The following is a 21,525-nucleotide window of genomic DNA, read 5'->3' as shown; positions in this document are numbered from 1 at the left end:
CAGAAACGGAAAGCGCTGGTGACGAAGGTTATTCCAGAGGTCATCGTGAGACCTGTCACCATCTCGCCGTCATCCAGGATTCATGAGCCGGCCTTGTGTGTCGCGCACAGAACGTCCTGCATCTGTCCTTCGCTGGAGATGAGAGGGTTTTGTCCTCCTGTGTGGTGAAGTGCTGGATCAGGTCTATGTTGCTGCCGCAGTTTGGTTTTTACATCCCATAAAAATACAAATATCTCCGATCAATTCAAGAATCCAGTCACCAAGATCATGGAGACAACCCAACGTTTATTTAAGTGTACAGAACATGAGGTGAGAAATGATAGGTTTGTTACTTAAATGAGGATTTACTGAAGTATACACCATTGTACAATGCAGTAGATTTCACCTGTTAGCAACAAGCTAAGCTAGCAAATGTTCTATAGATCACTGTGAGCAACTAAACCTCCTCAGGGGCCACATTTTATTGTTGTAGTGAGGGGCGATGTGGCAAAATTAAACAATTTAAAAATCAACTAATAAAGCTAAACATACTTTCTTTTTAAAAACTTTATTTATATACATTTTATAAACATAAAATCTGATATAACTTTTAGTAATGTGTTGATGAAGCTTCATGAAGAGGTCAGTAGGTGGCGCCATCAGTTTAAAAATGATGTTTCATTGTAAAACTTATCCAAAACAAACAGCGCAAAGACGCCATCTAGTGGACTCTGAACATAATGTCAATGTTTCGTGAAGCTTCATCAACACATCACTACCATCTAGTGGACTCTGAAGATAATGACACTGTTTCATGAAGTTTCATCAACCCATCAATACCATCTAGGGGACTCTGAAGATAATGACACTGTTTCATGAAGCTTCATCAACACATCACTACCATCTGGTGGACTCTGAAGATAATGACACTGTTTCATGAAGCTTCATCGACACATCACTACCATCTAGTGGACTCTGAATATAATGACACTGTTTCATGAAGCTTCATCAACACATCACTACCATCTAGTGGACTCTGAAGATAATGACACTGTTTCATGAAGCTTCATCAACACATCACTACCATCTAATGGACTCTGAACATAATGACACTGTTTCATGAAGCTTCATCAACACATCACTACCATCTAGTGGACTCTGAACATAATGACACTGTTTCATGAAGCTTCATCAACACATCACTACCATCTAGTGGACTCTGAACATTATTTATAATAATAATAATAATAATAATAATAATAACAACAACAACAACAACAACATTAATAATAATTATAATAATGATGCTAATAATAATAATAACAATAATAACAACAGTAATACAAATAATAATATGATAATGATATATATGTATACTATCTCAATAGGGAAATATAAGAAGTAGTGCAAAAAAAACATAATCCAAATGAGTGTAAACACACAGAATATACACCTTGTGCAATTAAAAGAAAGAGAGTCTTTGTAAGAGATGCAAGTGTTTTAGACCTAAATATTCATCTCAAGGTGGAAAATAAAATAAAAATAATTAAAAAAGATGTGCAGATACTTATATTGTCTATAAATGCTAAAAAGGGTAAAGGGTTCACAAGAGACAGAAATGTTACTTTCATAATGGATGATCATGGAAACCTTACTCTCTGATCATCTCAGACGAGAAGCACATCTTCAAGTCTGACTCACGTCTGGTGTCGTCACACTCGTGTGGTTTGTCAGTGAAGACGACGAGACCAGCGACGTCTTCGCTCCAATCAGGTTTTTGAAACTCAAAAGATTTCACCAGAGAATAAAAAACTGATCTGAACAAGGAGAGAAAAGGGTGTGAACGAAGGGCGTGGGCGACTCCTCGAGGTCAGAGAAGTGTTGTCGGCAGCAAAGTGTCACAGGTCAGAGGTCAGAGACAGATGTTCTCACACAATATAAACTGTTTATTTACTCAGAGAAGTAGAAACAAACAGAGTCACCCCAACTTTCCATCAGTGACAGGTTGTATTGATTTTATATTTAAGTCTCACTTAAATGTATCAATTGTGTCATACTTTTATTCTTAAACTTAAACTGCCACTTGTTCCTGTTGTCCTGTGATAATATACGTTTTATATTATGTATATAATATTTGTGTGATTTTATTCATAGCTAATCACACTTTGAAGCTGTTTCAAGTTACCTTTAAACTAAAAGAGAACATAAATCAAGTACATAATGATATATTTTAAAAATAATATTTTTGAAAATTGGATTTAAATAATTTTTTATTTCATTTATTATTTATTCTTTACATGTCCACTTATGTACATGTCTTGTTTTTTTGTTTTTTAACTTATAGGAACACATAACCATTTTATTGTAATGCTATTTTTATTTGATAACCATAAACAAATGATAAATTATATTATAACAAATGTGCATACATTATCTATCTATTAAATATATATATATATATATATATATATATATATATATATATATATATATATATATATATTCATCATATTATGCACAAACCTTTTAATCATATTTATTATGATTTTCTTTCTCATGTTATTGTCCATAAACACACACGTTGTTGATTTATATTGACAATAAAAAGATATTTATATCATATGTGAATCTCATCCAATGACCTGTTTTTAATTATGTTTATATATCAGTATTATGATGATGATGATGATGATGATGTTTATATTATCAGTATTATGATGATGATGATGATGATGTTTATATTATCAGTATTATGATGATGATGATGATGATGTTTATATTATAAGTATTATGATGATGATGATGGTGATGTTTATATTATCAGTATTATGATGATGATGATGATGATGTTTATATTGTAAGTATTATGATGATGATGATGATGTTTATATTATCAGTATTATGATGATAATAATGATGTTTATATTATCAGTATTATGATGATGATGATGATGTTTATATTATCAGTATTATGATGATGATGATGATGTTTATATTATCAGTATTATGATGATGATGATGATGTTTATATTATCAGTATTATGATGATAATAATGATGTTTATATTATCAGTATTATGATGATGATGATGATGTTTATATTATCAGTATTATGATGATAATAATGATGTTTATATTATCAGTATTATGATGATGATGATGATGTTTATATTATCAGTATTATGATGATGATGATGATGTTTATATTATCAGTAATATGATGATAATAATGATGTTTATATTATCAGTATTATTTTGATGATGATGATGTTTATATTATCAGTATTATGATGATGATGATGATGTTTATATTATCAGTATTATGATGATGATGATGATGTTTATATTATCAGTATTATGATGATAATAATGATGTTTATATTATCAGTATTATTTTGATGATGATGATGTTTATATTATCAGTATTATGATGATGATGATGATGTTTATATTATCAGTATTATGATGATGATGATGATGTTTATATTATCAGTATTATGATGATAATAATGATGTTTATATTATCAGTATTATTTTGATGATGATGATGTTTATATTATCAGTATTATGATGATGATGATGATGTTTATATTATCAGTATTATGATGATGATGGTGATGTTTATATTATCAGTATTATGATGATGATGATGATGTTGTTTATATTATCAGTATTATGATGATGATGATGATGTTTATATTATCAGTATTATGATGATAATAATGATGTTTATATTATCAGTATTATTTTGATGATGATGATGTTTATATTATCAGTATTATGATGATGGTGATGATGTTTACATTATCAGTATTATGATGATGATGATGTTTATATTATCAGTATTATGATGATGATTATGATGTTTATATTATCAGTATTATGATGATGATGATGATGTTTATATTATCAGTATTATGATGATGATGATGATGTTTATATTATCAGTATTATGATGATAATAATGATGTTTATATTATCAGTATTATGATGATGATGATGATGTTTATATTATCAGTATTATGATGATAATAATGATGTTTATATTATCAGTATTATGATGATGATGATGATGTTTATATTATCAGTATTATGATGATGATGATGATGTTTATATTATCAGTAATATGATGATAATAATGATGTTTATATTATCAGTATTATTTTGATGATGATGATGTTTATATTATCAGTATTATGATGATGATGATGATGTTTATATTATCAGTATTATGATGATGATGATGATGTTTATATTATCAGTATTATGATGATAATAATGATGTTTATATTATCAGTATTATTTTGATGATGATGATGTTTATATTATCAGTATTATGATGATGATGATGATGTTTATATTATCAGTATTATGATGATGATGATGATGTTTATATTATCAGTATTATGATGATAATAATGATGTTTATATTATCAGTATTATTTTGATGATGATGATGTTTATATTATCAGTATTATGATGATGATGATGATGTTTATATTATCAGTATTATGATGATGATGGTGATGTTTATATTATCAGTATTATGATGATGATGATGATGTTGTTTATATTATCAGTATTATGATGATGATGATGATGTTTATATTATCAGTATTATGATGATAATAATGATGTTTATATTATCAGTATTATTTTGATGATGATGATGTTTATATTATCAGTATTATGATGATGATGATGATGTTTACATTATCAGTATTATGATGATGATGATGTTTATATTATCAGTATTATGATGATGATTATGATGTTTATATTATCAGTATTATGATGATGATGATGATGATTTTTATATTATCAGTATTATGATGATGATGATGATGTTTATATTATCAGTATTATGATGATGATGATGATGATGTTGTTTATATTATCAGTATTATGATGATGATGATGATGTTTATATTATAAGTATTATGATGATGATGATTATGATGTTTATATTATCAGTATTATGATGATGATGACGATGATTTTTATATTAGCAGTATTATGATGATGATGATGATGTTTATATTATCAGTATTATGATGATGATGATGATGATTTTTATATTATCAGTATCATGATGATGATGATGATGTTTATATTATCAGTATTATGATGATGATGATGATGATGTTTATATTATCAGTATTATGATGATGATGATGATGATTTTTATATTATCAGTATCATGATGATGATGATGATGTTTATATTATCAGTATTATGATGATGATGATGATGATTTTTATATTATCAGTATTATGATGATGATGATGATGATGTTTATATTATCAGTATTATGATGATGATGTTGTTTATATTATCAGTATTATGATGATGATGATGATGTTTATATTATCAGTATTATGATGATGATGATGTTGTTTATATTATCAGTATCATGATGATGATGATGATGTTTATATTATCAGTATTATGATGATGATGATGATGATTTTTATATTATCAGTATTATGATGATGATGAGGATGTTTATATTATCAGTATTATGATGATGATGATGATGATTTTTATATTATCAGTATTATGATGATGATGATGATGAAGTTTATATTATCAGTATTATGATGATGATGATGTTGTTTATATTATCAGTATTATGATGATGATGATGATGTTTATATTATAAGTATTATGATGATGATGATTATGATGTTTATATTATCAGTATTATGATGATGATGATGATGTTTATATTATCAGTATTATGATGATGATGATGTTGTTTATATTATCAGTATTATGATGATGATGATGATGATGATGATTATGATGTTTATATTATCAGTATTATGATGATGATGATGATGTTTATATTATCAGTATTATGATGATGATGATGTTGTTTATATTATCAGTATTATGATGATGGTGATGTTTATATTATCAGTATTATGATGATGATGATGTTGTTTATATTATCAGTATTATGATGATGATGATGATGTTTATATTATCAGTATTATGATGATAATAATGATTTTATATTATCAGTATTATGATGATAATAATGATGTTTATATTATCAGTATGATGATGATGATGATGATGTTTATATTATCAGTATTATGATGATGATGATGATGATTTTTATATTATCAGTATCATGATGATGATGATGATGTTTATATTATCAGTATTATGATGATGATGATGATGATTTTTATATTATCAGTATCATGATGATGATGATGATGTTTATATTATCAGTATTATGATGATGATGATGATGATGTTTATATTATCAGTATTATGATGATGATGATGATGATTTTTATATTATCAGTATCATGATGAGGATGATGATGTTTATATTATCAGTATTATGATGATGATGATGATGATTTTTATATTATCAGTATTATGATGATGATGATGATGATGTTTATATTATCAGTATTATGATGATGATGTTGTTTATATTATCAGTATTATGATGATGATGATGATGTTTATATTATCAGTATTATGATGATGATGATGTTGTTTATATTATCAGTATCATGATGATGATGATGATGTTTATATTATCAGTATTATGATGATGATTATGATGATGATTTTTATATTATCAGTATTATGATGATGATGAGGATGTTTATATTATCAGTATTATGATGATGATGATGATTATTTTTATATTATCAGTATTATGATGATGATGATGATGAAGTTTATATTATCAGTATTATGATGATGATGATGTTGTTTATATTATCAGTATTATGATGATGATGATGATGTTTATATTATAAGTATTATGATGATGATGATTATGATGTTTATATTATCAGTATTATGATGATGATGATGATGTTTATATTATCAGTATTATGATGATGATGATGTTGTTTATATTATCAGTATTATGATGATGATGATGATGATGATGATTATGATGTTTATATTATCAGTATTATGATGATGATGATAATGTTTATATTATCAGTATTATGATGATGATGATGTTGTTTATATTATCAGTATTATGATGATGATGATGTTTATATTATCAGTATTATGATGATGATGATGTTGTTTATATTATCAGTATTATGATGATGATGATGATGTTTATATTATCAGTATTATGATGATGATGTTTATATTATCAGTATTATGATGATAATAATGATTTTATATTATCAGTATTATGATGATAATAATGATGTTTATATTATCAGTATGATGATGATAATGATGATGATGATGATGATGATGATAAACTCCACGTTAACGAACAGCGGTTTTATCTATTTACTGCTTCCCTCTGCTGGCCAAATAAGGGACACCACGTGACCGTAAAAGGGTAGGTGGAAATAAACTTAGTAAATGATTTGGTTGGTTAATGTTATTTTCTCGTCATAAGCATTTATTAATGTGGAACAGATTTCACAGGCTATAATTTAGTGTTTTTGCGTGAATCTAATTAAGTGATATTGACGTTTTTATTATTAAATACTAGTTTAATATATGATGTTTTATTTGTTTAACGCTTAAGGTTCTTTGTTTTAGGAATGCATTTGTTCTTTTTCTTATTATTGTTTCGATATTTTTCCAAAATTAAATTGCCAAAAAAATGTAAAAAACCAACAAACAATAATTTCGTTATATGTCTTTCTATATTGATTTTCATCTGTTGTTTTTTTTTCATGAGGAAGTTAAATTCCAGTAATTTGTGATCAAAAGTAAATCAAGTGTTCAAATAGTCCGGACCAGACTTAATATAATAATATTAATAATAATAATTGCCTCTGAAAGTGATTTACTTTTTTTATTTTTATCTTTTATTAATTACTCATTAAAACTAGTAACGTGTTGATGAGCCTAATCGCTAATCACTCATTTCAATTTATAAAAACAAAATTACATTATTTGTTTTTATTTTTCTATTTAAGAAAAATCCTCTTTGTGAGTGTTTATTTTTCCTTTAAATAATGTTGAAAAAAGTTAAGAAATCAGTTCAATATTCAACTAAAGTGTGTATGTGCATTTGTGCTGGTGTGACTCTATTGTATCATCAGTGTTTGTGTGTTGTGATGTGTGACTCTATTGTATCATCAGTGTGTGTGTGTTGTTGTGTTGTGTGACTCTATTGTATCATCAGTGTGTGTTTGTACAAAACTCTCTTTACATTCAAATATTGACATTAGAAAATGATATTAAGCCACTGAAAACACTTTGTTGTTCTGGAAATTAAATCTTGTTAATATAACCACAACCACTCTGCTGTGATTGGTCAAACATAGAGGTTTGTCATCACACATCATCAATCCCAGAAGTCTCCCCCTCCAAGGGACTCATTGTATAAACAAAGCGGGCGTGATTACAGCAGGAGGAGAAGTGAAGCCATTATTACGTCATAATGGACCCTCGTAACCTCTCGTTCGTCCAGATTTTAGAGCAACTTTATAAAGTAATAAGTGTAAAACATGGTCATAATGAGGAACTTACTGCATCTTGGAGAGAAGAACATTTACTACATGTCAGGAGAGTTGATCATGTATCTATCTTTTTAAAAACATGGATATTTTAATGTTTTATTTTCTTAACAATCGATGCTTACCCGTACACACCATGGAATAAAAATTTTGTTTCTTCTTTCAATTGTTTGACGGCCCCTCGTGACTCAACGTAAACAATGTGGCCCCTGGTGAACTTTAATTGACCCCCTTGGGTCTAGACTTTTAACTTGCTCTGCAACAAACAGTTTTTACAAATATAAATTAGATTCCGTGTTAAATTTAAAACGTAATCCCTCAGAGTGTTGCGTGAATCTAGTCGGTAGATGTCTCCCTCCTCCACTGAGCCACTCTCCCTTCATGACCGGGGCCGCCATTTTGAAAAGCACCCGCTTCCCCAGCACACCCGCCCAGAATACTGGAACTATGCCGCGGGGCCGGCCTCGCAAACTGACTGCGAAAAGCAGCGACGACACCGGTGAGTCCGCAAACACCACGAATAAAAACTACACATCACGACCAATCCAAACAACTCGGCGTCCTCCCCGCAAACCCCCGCGGTGGCTCTTATTTTAGCACTTGAACGCGGTGTATATAGTCCCCGGATATGGTGGCTCTGCTTTGCGCGGCGAAGGAGTGATCGAGGCGGAATGATATTAATAGCGTGTCGGTGGCTCTTCTTGCTGCACTTCCAGTATAAATGGGTGTCGGCGAGGTGAGGAGCTCCTGCGCGTCGACGCTGCCGCTGCAGGACCTCCTTGCTCGGCTTATTTTGGTGGCTGTCGTCGCTCACTAGCTCGCTCGGCTACATGTTAGCTTCAGAGCTAATGTTTGTTGTCGAGTTCTGAGGTTGGATTCTACCAGAGCTGCGAGTGGTTTTACAACTAATACAGAGTTTCACGAATAAACTCTTAAAACGCGTTAAATTAACGAGAACAACTACCTCAATTGTCATTAAAACAGCCTAAAATAAATAGTCTAAAGTCTTACAAATGTCATAATAAGTAACGGCTTAACGCAAAGTACAGCTGTATTTTCATTATAATAGCACAGTGTGTTTAAAAAGGCAAGTAAACCTCAAAATAATTCAAATAATTGTATTTTAATGAATGGAAATGTATCCTGGAAACTTTACATTTTAAAAGGAATACAATTGAAAAAAATCTAATTGAATTAAAAAGAAACCTGGTATTTAATTGACTTTATTAATCCCTCTGGAGATCTCCTTCGGGAAATTAGATTTACATTACACATCAGACAAAGTTTAAAAAAAAAAAGCGGTGTTTAAATCTTTACAAACTTTGTAGGAATCACAAATCGCGCACTCGTCCGAGTGCACTGGTTTATAGTTCACATTAAGATAGTGCAGGTACACATTTGTGTAGTACTGTCTCAAATCAAACTGCTAATAGCTGCTACACACCTACAGGAAATGACTCGACAACTTCTTCTTCTACTACCTTTTAACTCTGATTGTATCCAGTCGTTGAAACACTCATTGACACTTGACAACACTTTGCACCAATAGAAACAAGTTTCTGTGTTGTGTTTTATTCTGTTATTACTTTTGTGTTAAAATGAGTGTTTTCTCGAGACATTAACGTCGGTATCTGCTCCGATAAACCAATCAGGTGCAGGAAGACCGTACTCAGTTAACTGGTAGTCATGTGCTGCTAGTTTAGGACGACACCTGATTTGTTAACTCATGTGTTTCTTGACTGGTTGTTACGGAAACCTGTCTCTGCCCTTTTCTGGACTAGTTTGACAACCATAGTATAAACTTTGGACATGTTTGAAGATTCAACTTTCCAGGGATTCATCAACTATAACCACAGTTTCTGATATCTGCTTCAGATCTGTGGTACACAGTACATATATTCTGACAATTTCCCCAAGTTTTCATCAACCTCTGTATGTTTATGGACTGTGGGAGGAAACCGGAGTGCCCGGAGTAAAGCATCGCAACACGGGGAGAACATACAAACTATTTTTGCAAGAATCTGGTAATACGATGCATAACACGATACAGAGTGAACAATACGATATCAAGTATATAAGTGTAGTATTGTCGAGTACTTGACTCTGGTGTTGTGATAGTGTAGTAACAAGTATATATGTGTAGTATTTTTGAGCACTTGACTTTGGTTTTGTGATACTGTAGTAAAAAGGATATATGTGTAGTATTGTCGAGGACCTGTCTCTGGTGTTGTGATAGTGTAGTAACAAGTATTTATTTGTAGTATTGTCGAGTACTTGACTCTGGTTTTGTGATCGTGTAGTAACAAGTATATATGTGTAGTATTGTCGAGTACTTGACTCTGGTTTTGTGATAGTGTAGTAACAAGTATATATGTGTAGTATTGTCGAGTACTTGACTCTGGTGTTGTGATAGTGTAGTAACAAGGATATATGTGTAGTATTGTCGAGTACTTTACTCTGGAGTTGTGATAGTGTAGTAACAAATATATATGTGTAGTATTGTCGAGTACTTGACTCTGGTGTTGTGATAGTGTAGTAACAAGGATATATGTGTAGTATTGTCGAGTACTTGACTCTGGAGTTGTGATAGTTTAGTAACAAGTATATATTTGTAGTATTGTCGAGTACTTGAGTCTGGAGTTGTGATGGTGTAGTAACAAGGATATATGTGTAGTATTGTCGAGTACTTGACTCTGGAGTTGTGATAGTGTAGTAACAAGTATATACTGTATGTGTAGTATTGTCGTGTACTTGACTCTGGAGTTGTGATAGTGTAGTAAAAAGTATATAAGTGTAGTATTGTCGAGTTCTTGACTCTGGTTTTGTGATACTGAAGTAACAAGGATATATGTGTAGTATTGTCGAGTACTTGACTATGGTTTTGTGATTGTGTAGTAACAAGTATATATTTCAGAGTAGACTGTACTTTCTGAGGAGGCTTCGATCATTTAACATCTGCAAGAAGCTCCTCTGCATGCTCTTCCAGTCTGTGGTGGCCAGTGTCCTGTTCTATGCTGTGGTGTGTTGGGGTGGGAATGTGTCCAAGAGAAGTGTCAACAGGTTGGACAGGTTGATCAGGAGGGCTGGCTCTGTGGTTGGAATGAAGCTTGACTCACTGGTGACAGTTGCTGAGAGGAGATCATTGAACAAACTACTGTCCATCATGGATGATGACAGTCATCCTCTCAGCACTGTCATCAGTGAGCAGAGAAGCAGAATGAGTGCATGAATGCTCCTACCCAGGTGCAAAACAAATAGACTCAGGGACTCATTCATTCCTCGGGCTATTAAATTGTACAATTCTGAGTTCGGGGGCAGGAGTGGAGTGAAAGTATCATGATGTTCTGTTCTATGTTAGTCTTTGTATCCTTTGTTGTTATTTTTCTTTGATCTATGTTCTTTGTCTTTATCTTTAGACTTAGATTGTGTAATTGTGTTCTTTCTCTTTAATTCTCTTGTTCTTATTTTATTTTTGATTTATTTTTGATTTTTTATAAAAAATTGCTGTATGTATTGGCTATTGGAAAAAACAATTTCCCGAAGGAGACCTCCTGAGGGATCAATAAAGTTTTACCTTACCTTACCTTATTTGTAGAATTGTCCAGTACTTGACTCTGGTGTTGCATTTTACAGACCACATGACTCTTGACGAAGTTGTAACTGCTTTCATTTGTTTTCAAACCAAAATTTGTCCAAACATCAGCTTTAAAAGCTGCTGGACTCACTGTATCCTCACGTCCTCAGTCATCGCTTGGATCTCGCAGATATTATTCTTACTTAAGCTGCCATCTAGTTTATGTTCAATTGCAACATAAACAACTTTTCTGTTCAATTTTCTTTGTTTAATCATTTGTCTCTCCCACCTCAGATGGAGACTCTAGTGGCAATAAAGATGAGAGTCTCCTCAGCGATGGGGAATTTAAGGACAAGAAGTGCACGATCTGCACTCAGATCTTCACGACCGACAGTCAACTACAGAAGCATCTGCGTGAACACGAGAGCAACGACAAGGTGAGTTTAATCAATGCCTAAAGTTCTTGTTTGTGAACCAGGGTTCACTCAATAATTGAATGAATTGTTTTGAATATTTCAGCTTTTAGTCTTCACAACTCACTTGTGCATCATGTGATCATTTATGGATTATAACCCTGGTGCAAAGAATTCATACTTAGCCCAAGAAATATGTCAGATTATTCCAAATATATTGGGAAATACATCCTGTTCTTTTGCTTGAATCAAAAGTGTTAAAATTCTGAAAATCAAAATATTATAATCTATACTATATAATCAAAATAATTGCAAATTGAAGTACAAGCCTCTTGCCTGCAGAATTAAGTTTAGTCCTGATCATGTTCTTTATCATACCAAGTCAGGTATAGAAGTATATGAGTATATCATATACTGTATATTTTATTCATTGAAAAGTTTTTTGGTTTTATTCAAGCATTAAATTATTAAAAATATGTTAAGCGCTTTGTGACCCTGGTCTAGAAAGGCGCTATATAAATAGAGATTATTATTATTATTATTTGTATATTGAAAGATCACATTTAAAAAAAAAAAGAATGTTTTCAAAAGTTTTACTTTTATTATAATTCCATGAATTTAAAGAATGCATTTTAAAATTAATTATTATTTTATATGTAGCCTTTTAAGTAGTGATGTGTTGATGAAGCTTCATGAAACAGTGTCATGTTGTTGAGAGGTCAGTAGGTGGCACTATCAGTTTAAAAATTATGTTTCAACAGTTCAAAACAATGGATAGTGCATAATAGTGCAGAGACGCCATCCAGTGGATGATGACAAGATAATGACACTGTTTCATGAAGCTTCATCAACACATAACCACCATCTAGTGGACTCTGAAGATAATGACACTGTTTCATGAAGCTTCATCAACACATCACTACCATCTAGTGGACTCGGAAGATAACGACACTGTTTCATGAAGCTTCATCAACACATCACTACCATCTAGTGGACTCTGAAGATAATGACACTGTTTCATGAAGCTTCATCAGACCGTCACTTCTTTTAAGTTCAATATTTTAAGCCTTTTAAATAATAAAAAACTCTGGTATAACTTTAATCGGCAAGACTTTTCAAGAGGTTTATATTTGCTTTTGTATTTTGCAGCCTCATCGTTGCAACCAGTGCTCTCAGACGTTCAACGTGGAGTTCAACCTAACACTCCACAAGTCCACACACTCGACCTCAGACTTCACCTGCCCGGACTGTCATAAAAAGTTCTCCCGCATTGCCAGCCTTAAGTCCCACATCATGCTGCATGAAAAAGAAGAGGTTTGTTAACAAAAGAAATACACAAACATAAAATTGCATTTGTGAAACTATTACAATCACCTGATGTTCTTGTCGCCGTCCAGAATCTGATCTGCGGAGAGTGCGGGGATGAGTTTGTTCTGCAGAGCCAGCTGTCTCTCCACTTGGAGGAGCACAGGAAGGAGTTGTCGGGAATTAAGGTCTACGCCTGCAGGACCTGTGACAAGGAGTTGAAGACGGCGGCGCACCTGAAGGAGCACATGAGGACTCACGTCAAAATGAGGTCAGAAAGGGAAGTTCCTGGTGTGTTCAGATGTTTAACCTTCAGGTTTTCATGTTATTTTTTTTTAAATAAGGGATTATTGAGCCTGGCTGACTGGTTTTGTACAGTGATGTGTTGATGAAGCTTCATGAAACAGTTTCATGTTGCTCAGAGGTCAGTAGTTGGCGCCATCAGTTTAAAAATGATGTTTCATTAGAACAGTTGTTCAAAAAAAAGGAAAATGGTGCAGAGACGCCATCTAGTGGAATCTGAAGATAATGATACTCTTTCATGAAGCTTAATCAACGCATCACTACCATCCAGTGGACTCTGAAGATAATGACACTGTTTCGTGAAGCTTCATCAACACTTCATTACCACCTAGTGGACTCTGAAGATAATGACACTGTTTCATGAAGCTTCATCAACATATCACTACCATCTAGTTTCTCTGAAGATAATGACACTGTTTCATGAAGCTTCATCAACACATCACTACCATCTAGTGGACTCTGAACACAATGACACTGTTTCATGAAGCTTCATCAACATATCACTACCATCTAGTGGACTCGGAAGATAATGACACTGTTTCATGAAGCTTCATCAACACATCACTACCATCTGGTGGACTCTGAAGATAATGACACTGTTTCATGAAGCTTCATCAACACATTACTTCCACATCACACACATCAGACTTTTTAAAATCAGTAACCTGATTATTATTTGAGCTACAGAGCTGTTATTTTAAAACCTTCCATGTAACCAGATAAAGAAAATTGGCCTATTCAGGCCAGTTTAGTTTTATAAATTGATCGATTAGGGACTTTTTGGTGAACAATGCCAAAAAGTGAAAATCATCTTTTAGTTCAGACCGATCAGTTCATGCAGGAGGTTTTGAGCCGAAGCTCTCTGTAGCACCGCGAGAGAAGTGACATTTAAAGATAAAGATTAGATAATTATATTATATTTGACTATGATTCTCTTTTTCAACATGGTTGCTCTTCCAAGTGTTTCACTCATATTCTGCTGTGTTTAAAAAATGTCTCTCCAGACCTCTCACCTGCTGCTCCAGGAACTACAAGAAAAACATCGATCGTAGTGGATTCACAAACAGTTGCCACCACTGTGGGAAGTCGTTCAAGAAGCCCAGCCAGTTGGTCCGACACGTACGGATACACACAGGCAAGAAAACGGGATTATAAAGCAAATAAAACATGTTCATTTATTCATATTGTCCCGGATGATGATTGAGGCTTGTTGTGTGTGTGTGTGTCTGGTCTTGGACAGGCGAGAGGCCTTACAAATGCTCTCATTGTGGGAAAGCGTTCAACCAGAAGGTGGTGCTGCAGACTCACATGGCGAGACACACGGGAGAGAAGCCGCATCTCTGCATGTTCTGCCCGGCGTCGTTCTCCCAGAAAGGAAACCTTCATGCCCACGTCCAGAGGGTTCATTCCGAGGTAAGAGTCCACGGGGAACATGTGTTCGTCTTATCGCCTTCTATGTGTCGTGAGAATATAACTTAATAATAACAGAGAGGACGCCTGAACTGTGATTAATCTCTAATATGTGGTTTCTTTTCTGTTTTTGAGCAACCCTCACACATTTCGATAATCAAGCAGCATGGGGGTGTAGTTGCTATTAGTGTGTCCTCACAGCAAGCTGATGATAGGTTCAAATCCCACCCCTGGACCTGCACGTGCCTGCGTGAGTGACGGTATCACCCCATTGGTCTCAAAACATACTGACAGTCATAGACAAGTCTAAATGGTGTGTTGGAGGCTGTTGAAGCTACAGGTGACTTCTCACGCAATAATTGCATTAATTAAAAGAGAAAAATATCCTCTAATTGTCCGTGTTTTGTGACTAATTTAAAAGTGAGATTGATCTGCTCAACCTTTGTTTGGCTTAATTATTATAATAAGGTTCAAAACATTATCAATGTTGCAAGTTTTTAGAAAAATCAAAACAAACTTTGAGGGAAATAAGTGTGTTACACTGTTGCTACATTTCTATGTGTCGTATTTTTATAATATATTAATAATATTATCATAAAGTCCTTTTTGTTTTTTTTGGGACAGATTGGAATTCGTATAATCCGATCCAAATTCAATATGAATTCCAATCTGTATTGGTAGGATTCCAGATCATACTGGATTCCAATCTGTACTTGGACATATGTGTATATATATATATATATATATATATATAATTTTTGCAAAAAAGTGTTTCAATCTGTTGTTTTCTTCTGTTCTGTGGTGACTTTTGCAGATTAAAGGTGTCCCATTGTTTCCCTGCCTGGACTGCAGCTGTGTCTTTAAGAAGCTGGGAAGCCTGAACGCACACATCAGCAAGATGCACATCTCTGTCATTGAAGTCTCTGGTACTCCGGTAAGAGAATCTATTGCAGTGCTGGATAAAGAGTCTGTGAGTCATGTTAGCTTCAAATTGCAACTGAGACGATATGTATGGATTAATTCTCTATGAAGAGATTGGAAAATAAACTGATAATCTTTCTCTTGTTTTTCTTCAACAAATAACTCATTGGGTTTGTGAGTTATTAACATTATCTCATCATTCAAAGGCACCAAGAGCAATGATTTGCAACTTTGTATTGTCCTTTTAAGATAAGATAAGTTATCCCTTTATTGCTCCACAGTCGGGGAAGTTTGAGTCATCACAGTGGTTCAGAAAAAAAATATATATATACATTCACATTATATTAAGACATACAGTACACATATTACAATTTTTACAAAAGGCTAATGTATTATAAAATAATAAAAACAATCACAAGATAAAAACATTGAAAATAATTATATAATAATGGTAAATATGTCGGGGGAGAAATCTGACTTAACAAAGAATAGAAATCAGATCTGGTGTAATCTCACACGTTTTACTTGCAAGAGAAAGAAGAACACAGAGTTTACATGTGTGTTTGAATCTTTTCTGAAGCACAGTACATTAAAGTCGTATCTTATTATTCCACATAACACCAAAGGTTTGAACGCCTGTGATAACGACAGGTCATCCCTGAGGTCGCCTCTCTTTCTTGAAGTGTCCTCGGCCCTCATTATCTCTTCTGTTCGTCCCCCAGGAGACGGAGGCGTCGGGTCAGGCCCCGGAGGAGTCTGAGGGCGGCGAGGCAGTTACCGATGTCATCCAGCAACTCCTGGAGCTCTCTGAACAAGTGAGTGGGGAGACGGTACAGCCCCAAGCTCCGGAGCCAGCCATCGCCATGGAAACTGCCATCAACCACGACATCCTACAGGTGAGCTCACGATGTCCCTGGAGACTCATACAACCAGGATAAATACTGCTTTCAAATACCAAAGACTTCAAGTAGAGCCTTGAAAATGTAAAGAGAATCTTGAGCTGATATTCATTGTGGATTTAAGAATTATTCCTGAACGAGCTGGAAAGGAATAAATGCATTTTAGAATCACCAGAATACGGTTTAGAAAACTTCACATCTCTGAAAAGATGGAAATAATATGTGGTGCGTGTGAACGGAGGTCAGAGTGAGAGAGAAACCTCTCGGCTGCTTCTTGTTATGAATTATTCTTGGGCGGCTGAAGTAGACGAGAAGTTCTTTCCTATAAAATCCATCTTTTTTCACATCACACCAGATCTTTCATTGTGAGAAGAACTATAGAGGAGTCGTATTTTGAAAAAGTGGTCTAGGGAGACATAGTTTCTGTTTTTGTTCAACCGTATCCAGAGCTTATCGACTTTTAGAATCTTTTGAAAATGTGTTGAAAAACGGTTTGCGCAGTCAAAAAAGTAAGGCATGACCTTGGAGAAATGTCAGGATTTTTTATAAAGGAATGACTGTTTAAATCAGTGTTTTTTTAAACAATTCAATGAAACATTTCCATATCGAAAGGTTTAATCTATTTAATTAAATAATTAAATTCAATCATTTGTTTATTGCAAAGTTTATTGACTTTTCAATAAACAAATGATTGAATTGTTTTTTGTTGAATGATTGAAGTAATATTTTTCATTTGTAGACTATTACATACAATAAAAAAAATACATTTTGGTTCATCTGTGATTGAATTAAATTGAATTTAAAAGGCTAAGTATAAAAAAAGGATTATTATTATTATTATTATTTTATTTCAAATATTAAACTCCATGTGTAAAAACAAAGCATTCATCTTGAAAATATTCAATTTCTATCAAATATTAAATTATTATAAAGAACAAATAATCATTCAGTACGAAAAATATTGAATTCAATTATTCAATAAAAACAAATGTAACCTTTCATTAGGCAAATTGTTAAATTCACTAATTAAAAAAAAATCTCTATAAAAAGTTTACATTAAATATTCTGATGGCACTGATATATGAACCTGTTACGATTTGGACTTTCTGCAGTAAATCACTGATTAAACTGTTCAACCATGATGGTCGAACCAGTAAACATTCATTTAATTTTTGCCTTCTGTAATTTTCTATTTTGTTAAAAGTGTATTTTACATATGTTAATATTGATATTTCTTCAGTCTTCATCCTTTCCGTTTATTATTATTATTATTATTATATGTTATTATTATTATTATTATTATATGTTATTGTACTTTTTCTGTTCATTCCCAGAACAACATTGTATTTTTGAATTTTGTTATTATAAGACTTGTTTATCTGTAACCGGTGAATTTCTCTACAGAGATTCACAAAAGTATCTATCTATCTATCTATTTAATTATATATTATTAATACTATTATCTGTTTTGCATTACCATCTGGATCTAGGAGTCTTTTGAATAAATTTTTCATCAAGTGTTTGGCTTTTATCTCTTTCTTTTTCACCTCATAAATGAAGCAAACGATAAATATCAACAGAATGTTTTGTTGTTTATTCTATGTTGTTAAAGAGTTGCTTTAGAAGATTTCCAACATAGACGTCTGTTGTTCTGACACCTCTTGAATGCATTTGTGTTTCAGTGACTTTCAGTCTTATCGGAGACTAACAGCATTATGAAGAATGAGTGTTAAACCTCAGAGTACGAGTAAATGCCTGTCTGAAGTCTTTATTTTTCTTCCTGCAGCAAGCTTTGGAGAACAGCGGCCTGAGTGTTGTCCAGCCTCAGAGCGACGCGACATCCACCGCAGCTCAGAATCAAGCTCCTGAAGGCACCGCCACTGAAATCAAGAAGTCATACATTCCAGTCAAGACAGCCAGGGAGAGGAAAAGAAGCATTTTCAAGAAACCAATACAAATGCCTGGTACGTGCCGTTGAAGTTTCGGGTTCAAAAATCCAATGAAAGTGTATAAAATGTTTAACAAATAAATAAAAGTTTGTGCTGATAGTGGTAATAACTAATCTTCTGTGATATTCAGGCTCCATCAGAGAAGAAAACGGGATCCGCTGGCATGGCTGCCCGTACTGCTCGAAGGAGTTCAAGAAGCCCAGCGACCTGGTGCGCCACATACGCATCCACACCCACGAGAAACCTTACAAGTGCAAGCAGTGCTTCAGAGCCTTCGCCGTAAAGAGCACGCTGACGGCGCACATGAAGACACACACGGGCATCAAGGCGTTCGAGTGCCAGTGCTGTCTGAAGTGCTTCTCCACTTCTGGCAGCATGAAGGTTCACATGCGACTCCACACAGGTGAGGATGGAGTTGATGCTTGAGTGTGGCTGTGGAAGAGATTCACCCCAATTTTAAATGTCTTCATGAACTCCATGAAGGAAGGGATTTATTTATTTTGGACATTTATAAAATATGTATCATTATTTGTTGGGGCAAAATAAATAAAGAAACAACATTTATGCAAAAACACTGTTTTTAAAAAAAGGTGAAGAAAGAATAAAAAATCCTCAATTTAATTCCCCTTTTTAACTTTTTCTTCAGTTTGTTGAAAATTGCCAAATGTTTCTCCACAAATATATATACTGTATATAAGTAAATAATATACAAGCACTCGTATAAATAAATGACATGTCCCTCATGATGTAAGAACTGATTAATCTAGAAACATGTAGAAAATGTTTTTATTTCATATTTTATATTGAATTAGCTAGAAATACAACTTGCTTAAGTATCTTGCTTGGTGCTTTTTCCATTTTCTATTGGTTTTTACTTATATACTTTTTGGTTCTTGTACAAATAATTTCGATTAAATATTGAGATCATACTTTAATAAAAGTTATTTTACATCTGTTTTTTTAATATTATTTTTATGACCGGTTAATAGACATTTTATTGGCATAGTTTGGTTTATTTTAATGCTTTTATTTTTATACTTTTACTTGTTTTCTTTACGCCTCTGTTTTTGAAGGCCCCTCACACAATTCACGGGATTATATGTGGCCCCTGAGGAAGTTACATTTTTCCAACCTTGAGATAAAAATGAAATAAAATTATACTTAAATATACTACATGGAAAAATATAACATTTTGTATTGTAATTGATTGAGTAAGTAATTAAGGTAGTAGTAAATGATATATACACATACATACATTATTATTATTATTATTATACAAGTTAAATAAAAAGTTTGCAAATAATTCTGGAGATTTATATTTGTTTCAACTGGATATAAACATCTATAAGACAATTATTTGGATCATTTTAATAACATATCAAGTTTTATTAAATCATTGAAATGCTCCGTAAAGATGTTTTTTCTCCTTCTTGTTTCTCCCGACAGGTGTTCGTCCTTTCCCCTGCCCTCACTGTGACAAAATCTTCCGCACATCAGGACACAGGAAAACTCACATTGCTTCCCACTTCAAAAGCATGCAACAGAAAAAGCACAAGTTCCCGAGAAAGAGCAACAAATCCAAGATGTCAAAGAGTAACCTCCCGTTGCCCGACATCCCGCTGCAGGAGCCCATTCTCATCAGTGACTTCGGTACGAGCTCCTGGCATAGAATCTCTAAATAAGACTGTCTGTGCAAATCACACGATCAAACATGTCTTTCTTCAACCATGTTGTTCCACATCTACGCAGGCTTCATCCCGTCACAGAACCCCCGGCTGGCCTTCCAGCAGTATCTGGAGGTGGTGGGAAGCGATCGACCGTACAAGTGCCAATTCTGCAACAAGGCATATAAGAAATCCAGTCATCTGAAACAGCACGTCAGGTCTGGAACAAATTCATTTTTCTTCTTCTTCTCTGCCTGAATATCATGTAAAGCTGGAGTAGTAACCTCTTTAATACAACCTTATGTCCTTGAATAGTGTTATTTATGAGAGAAAGCATTGAAAAAAAAGTTATAATTATCCAATCAAATCTTTTTCGTCCCCTGGTCTCCCACAATTGACCTGTAATCACCCACTTTAGTTGCTCATTAGTTTCTTTTTAGTGTTGGTTGGCACAGTGAGCTCAGTGTTCCGCTCGCAACAATAAGAATGGAACATTTATAGCACTCACATGATACGCAAGACAGGAGCAGCTTGTGTGATGATGTTTTCTTCCTCATCATGACCATGTTTTACACTTCTTATCTGGACGAACGAGAGGTTACAAGAGTCCATTATGACACAATAATGGCTTCAC

At 33.1% G+C, this 21,525-nt stretch overlaps 1 protein-coding gene across 2 annotated transcripts in view; it reads left to right on the top strand.

Annotated features, from left to right (window-relative positions):
* Window positions 1–8,881: 8,881 nt before the first annotated feature.
* The window catches only part of LOC148067923 (zinc finger protein 236), a 36,223-nt gene continuing 23,579 nt past the window's right edge, over window positions 8,882–21,525 (top strand). For both annotated transcript variants that reach the window (XM_087805707.1, XM_087805706.1), the window contains exons 1-12: window positions 8,882–8,952; window positions 12,322–12,464; window positions 13,590–13,754; window positions 13,838–14,016; window positions 15,053–15,183; window positions 15,289–15,461; window positions 16,273–16,392; window positions 17,102–17,275; window positions 19,065–19,242; window positions 19,358–19,630; window positions 20,674–20,877; window positions 20,977–21,109. In XM_087805707.1, the coding sequence (XP_087661833.1) occupies window positions 8,901–8,952; window positions 12,322–12,464; window positions 13,590–13,754; window positions 13,838–14,016; window positions 15,053–15,183; window positions 15,289–15,461; window positions 16,273–16,392; window positions 17,102–17,275; window positions 19,065–19,242; window positions 19,358–19,630; window positions 20,674–20,877; window positions 20,977–21,109 (1,925 nt within the window). In that variant the 5' untranslated portion in view covers window positions 8,882–8,900. The remainder of the gene's footprint in view (window positions 8,953–12,321; window positions 12,465–13,589; window positions 13,755–13,837; window positions 14,017–15,052; window positions 15,184–15,288; window positions 15,462–16,272; window positions 16,393–17,101; window positions 17,276–19,064; window positions 19,243–19,357; window positions 19,631–20,673; window positions 20,878–20,976; window positions 21,110–21,525) is intronic.

The sequence above is a fragment of the Callionymus lyra genome, chromosome 13 (assembly GCF_982586985.1).
Source record: "Callionymus lyra chromosome 13, fCalLyr1.hap1.1, whole genome shotgun sequence".
In the NCBI taxonomy this organism is placed as follows: domain Eukaryota; kingdom Metazoa; phylum Chordata; class Actinopteri; order Syngnathiformes; family Callionymidae; genus Callionymus; species Callionymus lyra.
Note: the sequence above shows the minus strand (reverse complement) of the source record. Positions and strands in the feature narration are given on the sequence as shown.